This window comes from Eucyclogobius newberryi, unplaced genomic scaffold (genome assembly GCF_026437365.1).
Source record: "Eucyclogobius newberryi isolate DKJ021-1_F unplaced genomic scaffold, fEucNew1.0.hap1 SCAF_17, whole genome shotgun sequence".
Lineage (NCBI taxonomy): Eukaryota > Metazoa > Chordata > Actinopteri > Gobiiformes > Gobiidae > Eucyclogobius > Eucyclogobius newberryi.
Genome location: NW_027315801.1, coordinates 4,360,048 through 4,370,047, shown reverse-complemented (window position 1 = coordinate 4,370,047; position 10,000 = coordinate 4,360,048). Strand labels below are relative to the sequence as shown.

The window sequence follows — 10,000 nt, the reverse complement described above, 5'->3', positions numbered from 1 at the left end:
GGAGCTTACTTAGTTGTCCCATCGGGTTCATTTGGTCATTTCTGGACATTTTTCATTAATCTGTGATCAACCGAACAGCTTAGTTTGGGCTGTGGGGCTCAGAGAAGAGGAAACGAGAGGTAAGAAGCGGCAAACTTTAACGCTCTTTGTTTTTACCACTGTATTCGGTAAAAGACACAGGAGCCGAACAGGCAGAGGGCGAGAAGAGAAGAACTAGAAAAAGCTAGAAAGCTGATATTTCCCCAAAAACACCTGACTAAAATGAGCCCGATTCATTCTGAACCTGATTCTGAACCCATCGGAGAACAAACAAACGGATGGGCTCTTTGTGAAGCTGAGACTCTGATGTCTAATTAACTGTAATTATAAATGATCACAAGCTCCGCACAGAGGGGGGATTATGAGGAGGAGCCGAGCTGCTGTGGAAGGAAAGGACAGTCGACTGAGCATTTGTTGGGTTTTGACAAATTGTCTTTCAGAGGTGAAACCAATATCACTAAAAATTGTAATAACGTTAAAAAACAGGCGGAATGCATAGGTTTATTACAATTACAAATAAAATATACATATAATAAAGAAAGAGAAAGTGGGCCCGCTCACTTAAATAATATGAATCAGCAGCGACTGTAGATGGCGCTATTGAGACAGCAGAGTTTTGGTGACCAGATATGTCTCAACAACTTCTAGTGACACTTCAGAGGAAAGCAAAAGAGCACATTTGACGTGAGATGTGATTGGTTGAGAGGCAAAGGTGGCAGGCTGTGATTGGCTGACAGTGGTGGCCCGTGAGAAGAGAAACACACTGAAATCATGTATTAAACTGTATTACTTTTCTTGCATAAGTGGACCTTATGGCGGATGTGTGGTCTGCTCCAGGAGAAGATGTGCCTGAGACGGAGAGGACAACTGATGTGGTCAACCGCATTGAGACTATTGAGGAGTGCCCCCTCCTGGACAACGACTCCACCTCCATCGTGGTGCGTATCTCTGAGGAGGAGAGGCAGAAGTACGAGGAGGAGATACGCAAACTCTACAAGCAACTGGACGACAAGGTAAGAACATTAAACCAAATGTGACTTTGACCCTCTCCTCTGTGCTCTCTATTCCTCTGACCCTCTCCTCTGACCCTCTCCTCTGCGCTCCTCTGACCCTTTCCTCTGTCTTCTCTATTCCTCTGACCCTCTCTTCTGTGCTTTCTGCTCCTCTGACCCTCTCCTCTGACCCTCTCCTCTGTGCTCTCCGCTCCTCTGACCCTCTCCTCTGTGCTCTCTGCTCCTCTGACCCTCTCCTCTGTGCTCTCTGCTCCTCTGACCCTCTCCTCTGTGCTCTCCGCTCCTCTGACCCTCTCCTCTGTGCTCTCTGCTCCTCTGACCCTCTCCTCTGACCCTCTCCTCTGTGCTCTCTGCTCCTCTGACCCTCTCCTCTGACCCTCTCCTCTGTGCTCTCCGCTCCTCTGACCCTCTCCTCTGTGCTCTCTGCTCCTCTGACCCTCTCCTCTGACCCTCTCTGTGCTCTCTGCTCCTCTGACCCTCTCCTCTGACCCTCTCCTCTGTGCTCTCTGCTCCTCTGACCCTCTCCTCTGTGCTCTCCGCTCCTCTGACCCTCTCCTCTGTGCTCTCCGCTCCTCTGACCCTCTCCTCTGTGCTCTCTGCTCCTCTGACCCTCTCCTCTGACCCTCTCCTCTGTGCTCTCCGCTCCTCTGACCCTCTCCTCTGACCCTCTCCTCTGTGCTCTCTGCTCCTCCGACCCTCTCCTCTGTGCTCTCCGCTCCTCTGACCCTCTCCTCTGTGCTCTCCGCTCCTCTGACCCTCTCCTCTGTGCTCTCTGCTCCTCTGACCCTCTCCTCTGTGCTCTCTGCTCCTCTGACCCTCTCCTCTGTGCTCTCTGCTCCTCTGACCCTCTCCTCTGTGCTCTCTGCTCCTCTGACCCTCTCCTCTGTGCTCTCCGCTCCTCTGACCCTCTCCTCTGTGCTCTCTGCTCCTCTGACCCTCTCCTCTGACCCTCTCCTCTGTGCTCTCTGCTCCTCTGACCCTCTCCTCTGACCCTCTCCTCTGTGCTCTCCGCTCCTCTGACCCTCTCCTCTGTGCTCTCTGCTCCTCTGACCCTCTCCTCTGACCCTCTCTGTGCTCTCTGCTCCTCTGACCCTCTCCTCTGACCCTCTCCTCTGTGCTCTCTGCTCCTCTGACCCTCTCCTCTGTGCTCTCCGCTCCTCTGACCCTCTCCTCTGTGCTCTCCGCTCCTCTGACCCTCTCCTCTGTGCTCTCCGCTCCTCTGACCCTCTCCTCTGTGCTCTCCGCTCCTCTGACCCTCTCCTCTGTGCTCTCTGCTCCTCTGACCCTCTCCTCTGACCCTCTCCTCTGTGCTCTCCGCTCCTCTGACCCTCTCCTCTGTGCTCTCCGCTCCTCTGACCCTCTCCTCTGTGCTCTCTGCTCCTCTGACCCTCTCCTCTGACCCTCTCCTCTGTGCTCTCCGCTCCTCTGACCCTCTCCTCTGACCCTCTCCTCTGTGCTCTCTGCTCCTCTGACCCTCTCCTCTGTGCTCTCCGCTCCTCTGACCCTCTCCTCTGTGCTCTCCGCTCCTCTGACCCTCTCCTCTGTGCTCTCCGCTCCTCTGACCCTCTCCTCTGTGCTCTCTGCTCCTCTGACCCTCTCCTCTGACCCTCTCCTCTGTGCTCTCTGCTCCTCTGACCCTCTCCTCTGACCCTCTCCTCTGTGCTCTCCGCTCCTCTGACCCTCTCCTCTGACCCTCTCCTCTGTGCTCTCTGCTCCTCTGACCCTCTCCTCTGTGCTCTCCGCTCCTCTGACCCTCTCCTCTGTGCTCTCTGCTCCTCTGACCCTCTCCTCTGTGCTCTCTGCTCCTCTGACCCTCTCCTCTGACCCTCTCCTCTGTGCTCTCTGTTCTTATGACGTCTCTTCTGTTGTTGTGTAGGACGATGAGATTAACCTGCAGTGTCAGCTGGTGGAGAAACTGAAGCAGCAGATGCTGGACCAGGACGAGGTAGAACCACACCTACTGCTTATTTTCAAAGGCATTTTTCTTTTTAAGAGGAAGTGATACATTGAGTAGAAATATTTGTACCCAGAGGGGGGCTGTGACACAGAAGCAAAATCTATATCCAATCACTCACTCCGAATTTTTAGAGCATTATTATGAATCATTATTCATCATCATTATTCTGTTCACTACATTTTACTACAACTTTTGTATATAAGTACTTGTAGTATGTTGTATACATAGTACTTTTATTGTACAACTTTTAACTACTCCACTTCAGTAAAACCTAATTAAATCTGCACTTCCCAATGTGTAGAGTGAAATCCTTCTGAATTAGGTGTTGTCCTTGGTGCATATTTGGTGTTGCTATGACACTAACCCCTCGTATGCGTGCCCATAGCTACTGGCCTCGTCCCGTGGTGATGGGGACAAGGTTCAGGCGGAGCTGGGCCGCCTGCAGGTGGAGAGCGACTGTGCCAAGGCCGAGGTGAAGGAGGTGCTGCAGGCCCTGGAGGAGCTGGCCATCAACTACGACCAGAAGAGCCAGGAGGTGGAGGAGAAGGGCCTGCAGAACCAGCTGCTGGCCGACCAGCTCGCTCAGAAGATGGTACGGACTTGCACTAGATTAACAATTTCAGAAATGCTGTTCAAACAAATATGTATTGGGGTTGAATACAGTCTCAACACAAATGTTTAATATATATACTTTGAGGTGGGGCTTTGTTCGATTCAAGAGTAGTCAAATTGATGCCCGATGTTTGTGTTGTCCAGGCGAGTCTGATGGAGCTGGAGGCGGAGCTGTCCCGCATGCAGGAGGTGAGCGGACAGCAGAGGAAGAGGATCGCCGACGTGCTCAACGGCCTCATGAGGGACCTGAGCGAGTTCAGCTCCATCGTGGGCAACGGGGAGCTCAAACTGGTCAGAACATCACACAGCATCACACACCACACGGCACTGACACAATCACCATCTCCTCCAACCTCACTGATCAATCCTTTTATCATTGTCATTTAAACAAAAATAGCTATAATAACTCTTAACTCTATATGAAAAATACCCATGACATGACGTGAATCACATTTGATTAAGTGTCCAGCCCTATCAGAAAGACAGGAGGATGTTTAATCTATCAGGGAGAATTTTTTTTTTTTTTTAATCTATTAAAAAGACCCAAGTTGGTCATTGATGACACTTTTGTAATAGAATCAATTGTCAATGTCCATGATGCTATATGAGAAAAAAACATTGTAAAGGTAAGAAATCATGTCCGCACCGTGACCACCAGATGTCGCCAGAATGCTTTTCCCAAACACCAGGCATCCGACCAATTAAGAAGCAGGACACAGATGAGAGCATAGTAGAGTTCACTGTCAAAAAATGTAATACAAATATGTTAAACTTACAGTTTGCAGGTGAAATTGTGGTTGAATATGAAGTCGTATGAACAGATTTTGGCCTTTGGTCTTGGCGGCTCGCTCTAAACTGCCCTCTCGCGTCCTGTTGTTGCACACAGCCGGTGGAGATCAGCGGGGCCATCGAGGAGGAGTTCACTGTGGCGCGTCTGTACATCTCTAAGATCAAGTCTGAGGTGAAGTCCATGGTGAAGCGGTGCAGGCAGCTGGAGACCATGCAGCTGGAGTGTCACCGCAAGATGGAGGAGACGGGCCGCGAGCTGTCCTCCTGCCAGCTGCTCATCTCACAGGTAGCGGACGCCGCGTTGGAACTGGTTTGCTTTGGAGCGGAGCGTGACGTTCCAAAAGTGGCTAAAGCTCCGTATTTCCACTGATGCTAACTTATTTCACAGCCGACAAACCTAGGAAAACAAAGGTAGCACGCGTTAGCAACAGCGGTTTCCTGTTTATCGACGCGCGGCATTCACACCGAGACCCAAAATATGATATTTCCAGTGCACAATGCATTTACATAAAGATGTTAAAACGTGGTGTAGAGGCTTTACAGAGAAGTGAATCAAATGCAGAAAAAGCAGTTTCCTGTTTCCTCTAGCTTTAGCCACGTCTCACATCGACACAAATGTGGCTAAATGTAATTTCCTTAATTACTGAGATCGGCCATATGTTTAAAAGTTTAATTCAGGTACAAATTCGATGTTATTTATTAAGAAAACGCTACTTGGGGACAACAGGGCGAGAGCAGGGGCATTTAGGCTGCTCCTTTTGAACTGCTGTACATTATTACACCTGTTGTGTCACTTTAAGCCCATAGTGAGTCAGTCAACAAACTAGTGCAATAAGAGATCATACTGCTGTGGTTTGATTGAGTTGAAGTGAATAACTGTTTCCTCTGCAGCACGAGGCGAAGATCCGCTCTCTGACCGAGTACATGCAGAGTGTGGAGCAGAAGAAGAGGCTGCTGGAGGAGAGCCACGACTCTCTGAGTGAGGAGCTGGCCAAGCTGCAGGACCAGGGTAACACGACTCATCACACTGACCGTATACAGCACACGAACATTAGATGGAGTACGAGTGTAAAAGCTCTGTGGATCTGATCACTGCTGTGTTTTACAGAGAACTCCCAGGTGGAGGACAAGGACGGAGAGAAGGGAGAGGTACAGTCCAAAACATACACAAATTGGTCTTTAAAATCATTACAATCCAGGTTACATTATTGACAACAGCGTAATGCATATCTTGCTTTTATATTTGCATTGTATTTATTGTAATTAAATGATTATTTAGAGGCAAATCTAGGACAAGGACTCCCTTAATATGAGGAAAAATACTTCATTCATTTGACTATTATTCTCATTCTGTGTCTTCTGCTGGTATCAAAATAAAACACTGAAGTGTCTGTTGTCTCCATGTTGCACAGAAGGCCTCCCGCCAGCAGGCGGAGACACACCGCGGCCTGCACCACAAGCAGCTGTCCCGCCTGCGTGATGAGATCAACGAGAAGCAGAGGCTGATCGATGAGCTCACTGAGTCAGTACCAGACACACTCTGGATCATTGGTCCTCAAACTAAAGAGCAGCAGGAAAACGCACATGCACTTTACAACTTAATGTGACCCATCAAAAATCTACCACGTTTAGGGCGTGACTCTTAAGTTTGAGAACCAGTATTGTAGATTTACTGCGATCATGTTCAAGCTCCCGGTCTGATGTGTCTGTTGTCCTGTGCGCCCCCTTCAGCCAAAACTCGGCCCTGCAGCTGGAGCTGGCCCAGGTGCGCTCGGACTTTGAGCGTCTGAAGAGCCAGGACTGCACCAAGAGCGAGCGGCTGGAGGAGCTCTCGTAAGTCACACTCACGCTGGTGCACGGGACGCAGGAATTCCAAACCTTTAAAAGTAACGAGTACAGCTTGGATTGCCCTCGGAGCGCTGCAGAGGAGGTGCTGGAGGATTTATTCTTGTATCTGCTCCAACGCACATGCAGTCTGACTCACAGCACTGCAGACAATGTGTGGCTGCTGAACAGAGCGTCGAAAACTGGTACTCAACTAAGAGGAAAGTTATATTAATGTAGTGTTATTGAAGTAAAAGTGCAAAGTAGTGATCTGAGACGGTACTCAAGAGAAAAGAAGTATTTGGGAACACAACTACTCAAGTCTGTTCGGTAACAGCATGCTCGATTCCCGGGTGGTGCAGGGCCTTTCTGTGGGAGTTTGCATGTTCTCCCTGTGTGGGTTTGACCCAGGGACAACAGGGAAATGAGCACTTGAGCTACAACCTGCTACAAAGCATCTCTCCTGGTTAATGTTTATTGTGTCCCTGTCTCAAGAAATAAACGACTAAACTTCACATTTATTATGTGAAGTAAATGTAATTGGAAGGACACAATATTTGAAATGGACACAATCGGATATTTTCATAGGACAAACATAAAATGAGAAACACAAAATCAAATCTGAAGGAGCGGTGCACGAAACAAGTCCTTTCGTATTGTCAACATAAAGCTTTAGTCACTTATAGATTTACTCGCATTTGGAAGAAAGAAACCAACTGTTTACTCGAGTAAGAATCGGATACTTCAAACTAAATATTACTCAAGTTAAAGTGTAGTATTATTTTCGACTCTGACGCACGTGCAGTCTGACTCATACCACTGAAGTCATAAAAGTACATCAAGTCCTCCCGCTTTAATCACGTCACCATTTTCCATTTAGTGATGAGGATGTTTTTTTTCCCTGTCAGATTTCTGCACGAGCGCCACGAGCAGACCAAGCAGGACCTCAAGGGCCTGGAGGAGACCGTCGTAAGTGCCCGTCTCCTCGTACGTGTCTGTAACTGATGGTGTCTGTATCCTCCACTGACTCTCCCGTGTCGTTGTCAGGCCCGCGAGCTCCAGACCCTCCACAACCTGCGCAAGCTGTTCGTTCAAGACCTCACGTCGCGGGTTAAAAAAGTGAGACACCGACACTCTGTTCTGTCATTTTGAGAAATGCCACCAGGGACATCACGATTATTCAGGTCATCGTCAGTGTAATCATAAGAACAAAAGAATATTCATCTGGACTATTTTACAGGCAACATGTAATTCAATTCAATGTGTTGTTCAAAACATACATCCAAATGTAAAGAATTTATTTGATCACATTTTGTCACATTTACTTAACTTTGTAATTCAGACTTTGTTTGTTCATGCTCTCAGTAATCGTGAATGATCCTTAAATCTTGATGTCTTTCTCACAATAATCGTAAGACTAACATTTGACATCCCTAAATTCCACCCCCATTTACAACAAAAACAGCCTAAACATTGTAAATGTTTGAGTGGCCTAACATTAGACGCTTGTTGTGTGTTAATCTAACTATGAACAAATCAAACCTGTTTGAATGACAGTTTGTTACTTACAGTTTTCTTTGTTTGTCTCAGAGTTCCGAAATGGAGCCTGATGATAGTGGGGGGTCTTGCACCCAGAAGCAGAAGATTTCCTTTCTTGAAAACAACCTGGACCAGCTTACAAAGGTTCACAAACAGGTACCAGGCACGCCAACTACAACCATGGCAACCTTAACTTTTACACAGGTCTGAAGTATGAACATGTAACATAAGCATAAAGATGTTTTAATAAGAACAAACAGGAAACACTGCTTTGTAAGTTCATTATAGAAAGCTTTTTAAATCAAAGCAGTGTTTATGTGAAGTGAGAGATGTTTGTAATGAATAACAATCTGATTGCTCGGTTCTGTCAGAGTTTAGCTTGAGGTGCGTGGGATGGGTGACCGGACCCTCATCCTGGACTGGTCAGGCAAATGCAAGCCAATCAGGACAGCTGACTGTTATGCCATAACATCACAATCCAAATGTCTATTTAATCCAATCACATTACTTACCAAATTGTTTCCCTTGTAGCCCCCCGTATGATCCTGCCAAGCCCCCCCAGCCCCAGATACATCACATGATGACAATGACTACTAACAGTTATATATTATATCTTAGACAAACTGCTATTGTGGTGTTTATGTTCCTATACCAACTTAACTGTAATATATTGTGACTGTTTAATGTTACAAACACATCCCATTAAAAACATGATTTTATATCTGCCTCATCCATGTACAAAAGAGGATGTTGGACTGTAATAAATATGATGTAAGTTTATGTCTATAACCCGGCCGTGTGACATTGTGCTCCTCTGACGTCGCAGCTGGTTCGTGACAATGCAGATCTGCGCTGCGAGCTTCCAAAGCTGGAGAAGCGTCTGCGGTCTACTGCTGAGAGAGTTAAGGCCCTGGAGACTGCACTGAGAGACGCCAAGGAGGGCGCCATGATGGACCGCCGCCGCTACCAGCAGGAAGTGGACCGTATCAAGGACGCCATGAAGGCCAAGAACGCACTGCGCCGCCCCCATGCTGCTCAGATCGGTACTGCAACTCAAGGAGCTCTGCGTAGCATCAGATTTAGTTATTTCTTTAAATCAGAATACTCGTCTCCCTGTTCACTGGAGCAGTCAGAACACTCAAAGTGGGAGCTAATCACATGCATGGCAACAAAAGGAATAGTTTCTATCAACAAACAAACACAAAATAGTCAAATAAGCTCATAATACAGTAGAACACTGTCACGTTCAGTAAATGGTGTTATGAACAGTGAAAGATAGTCCCACATAGTCAGTTAAGTGTAAGAACTGCACAGACAGTCACACTTATTAAGACTGTGTTAAAAGATGGCCGTCTTGTACAGTACACACACTGCTGTGTGTTAAGGAGGACCTTAAAAGGAGTGAAGCTTTAATTAAAGAAGTCGTGAAAAGATAATTTAATACATAACTTGAAACGTTTTCATTAAAGCAACTTTTAAAACATGATTTGGTAAATCTAAAATTAAGTGGGTTTTATTTTTAAAGAACATTTAATAAATCATTTGAAATATATATTTACTTTTAGTAAATATATATTTTAAAAGTACATCATATTTATATGTATTTACAAATCCTTTGAGGAAAACCTTTTGCCAAATGCATTAACTATTCACTGTTATTATTTACATGACATTAGCTGCTGAAAGTTGCTGTTTTCAGGCCTCAGGAGCCGTAATATTATCAGAATATTCAGAGAGATCCGGGTTTATCCAAAATACTGTGTTTCCATGGACACCACCTAATCCAGGATCTTTAAAAACAGATCATACCAGGGTTACTGAAGTATGTGAGGGCACTCATTTGGTCAATATAAAGCTGTCGTCACTTATCGACACAAAAACAATATTACCAACATTAACAAGTAAAAGTAAAAGTAGAGGCTCAGTAAACTACTCTTAGCCGTACCATTTGTTCAAAAGGATCATGTGAATGTGATTGATGTGCTCGAATAAGCCGGCTGTGTTTTGTCTGGTCTCCTCAGCTAAACCCGTGCGTCCCAAGCAGCTGCCCGCGTGCTCCCCCACAAACCCCTTCTACACCTACATCCGGGCCACGGAGCAGGCCAACGCCTACAGCAACGCCCTGTTCCAGAAGACTGTCCCCCAGACCGGCCCCAGCACAGGCAGCGCAGCCCCTAACTCTGTGCAGACAAACACGTGAGTGCACACAACAGCGCCCCCTATGTGC

The 10,000-nt window shown here is 46.9% G+C and overlaps 1 protein-coding gene across 2 annotated transcripts in view; it reads left to right on the top strand.

Moving 5' to 3' along the window:
• kif5aa (kinesin family member 5A, a) overlaps window positions 1–10,000 on the top strand; it is a 35,888-nt gene that overhangs the window by 18,727 nt on the left and 7,161 nt on the right. The window contains exons 12-25 of one of the 2 annotated variants that reach the window (XM_072448788.1): window positions 877–1,052; window positions 2,929–2,997; window positions 3,395–3,601; window positions 3,766–3,912; window positions 4,508–4,696; window positions 5,302–5,419; window positions 5,519–5,559; window positions 5,823–5,932; window positions 6,142–6,243; window positions 7,143–7,203; window positions 7,282–7,353; window positions 7,825–7,929; window positions 8,600–8,816; window positions 9,795–9,969. In XM_072448788.1, coding sequence (XP_072304889.1) covers window positions 877–1,052; window positions 2,929–2,997; window positions 3,395–3,601; window positions 3,766–3,912; window positions 4,508–4,696; window positions 5,302–5,419; window positions 5,519–5,559; window positions 5,823–5,932; window positions 6,142–6,243; window positions 7,143–7,203; window positions 7,282–7,353; window positions 7,825–7,929; window positions 8,600–8,816; window positions 9,795–9,969 — 1,789 coding nt within the window. Of the gene's footprint in view, window positions 1–843; window positions 1,053–2,928; window positions 2,998–3,394; window positions 3,602–3,765; window positions 3,913–4,507; window positions 4,697–5,301; window positions 5,420–5,518; window positions 5,560–5,822; window positions 5,933–6,141; window positions 6,244–7,142; window positions 7,204–7,281; window positions 7,354–7,824; window positions 7,930–8,599; window positions 8,817–9,794; window positions 9,970–10,000 lie in introns of both variants that reach the window. The other variant, XM_072448787.1, reaches the window with a different exon arrangement.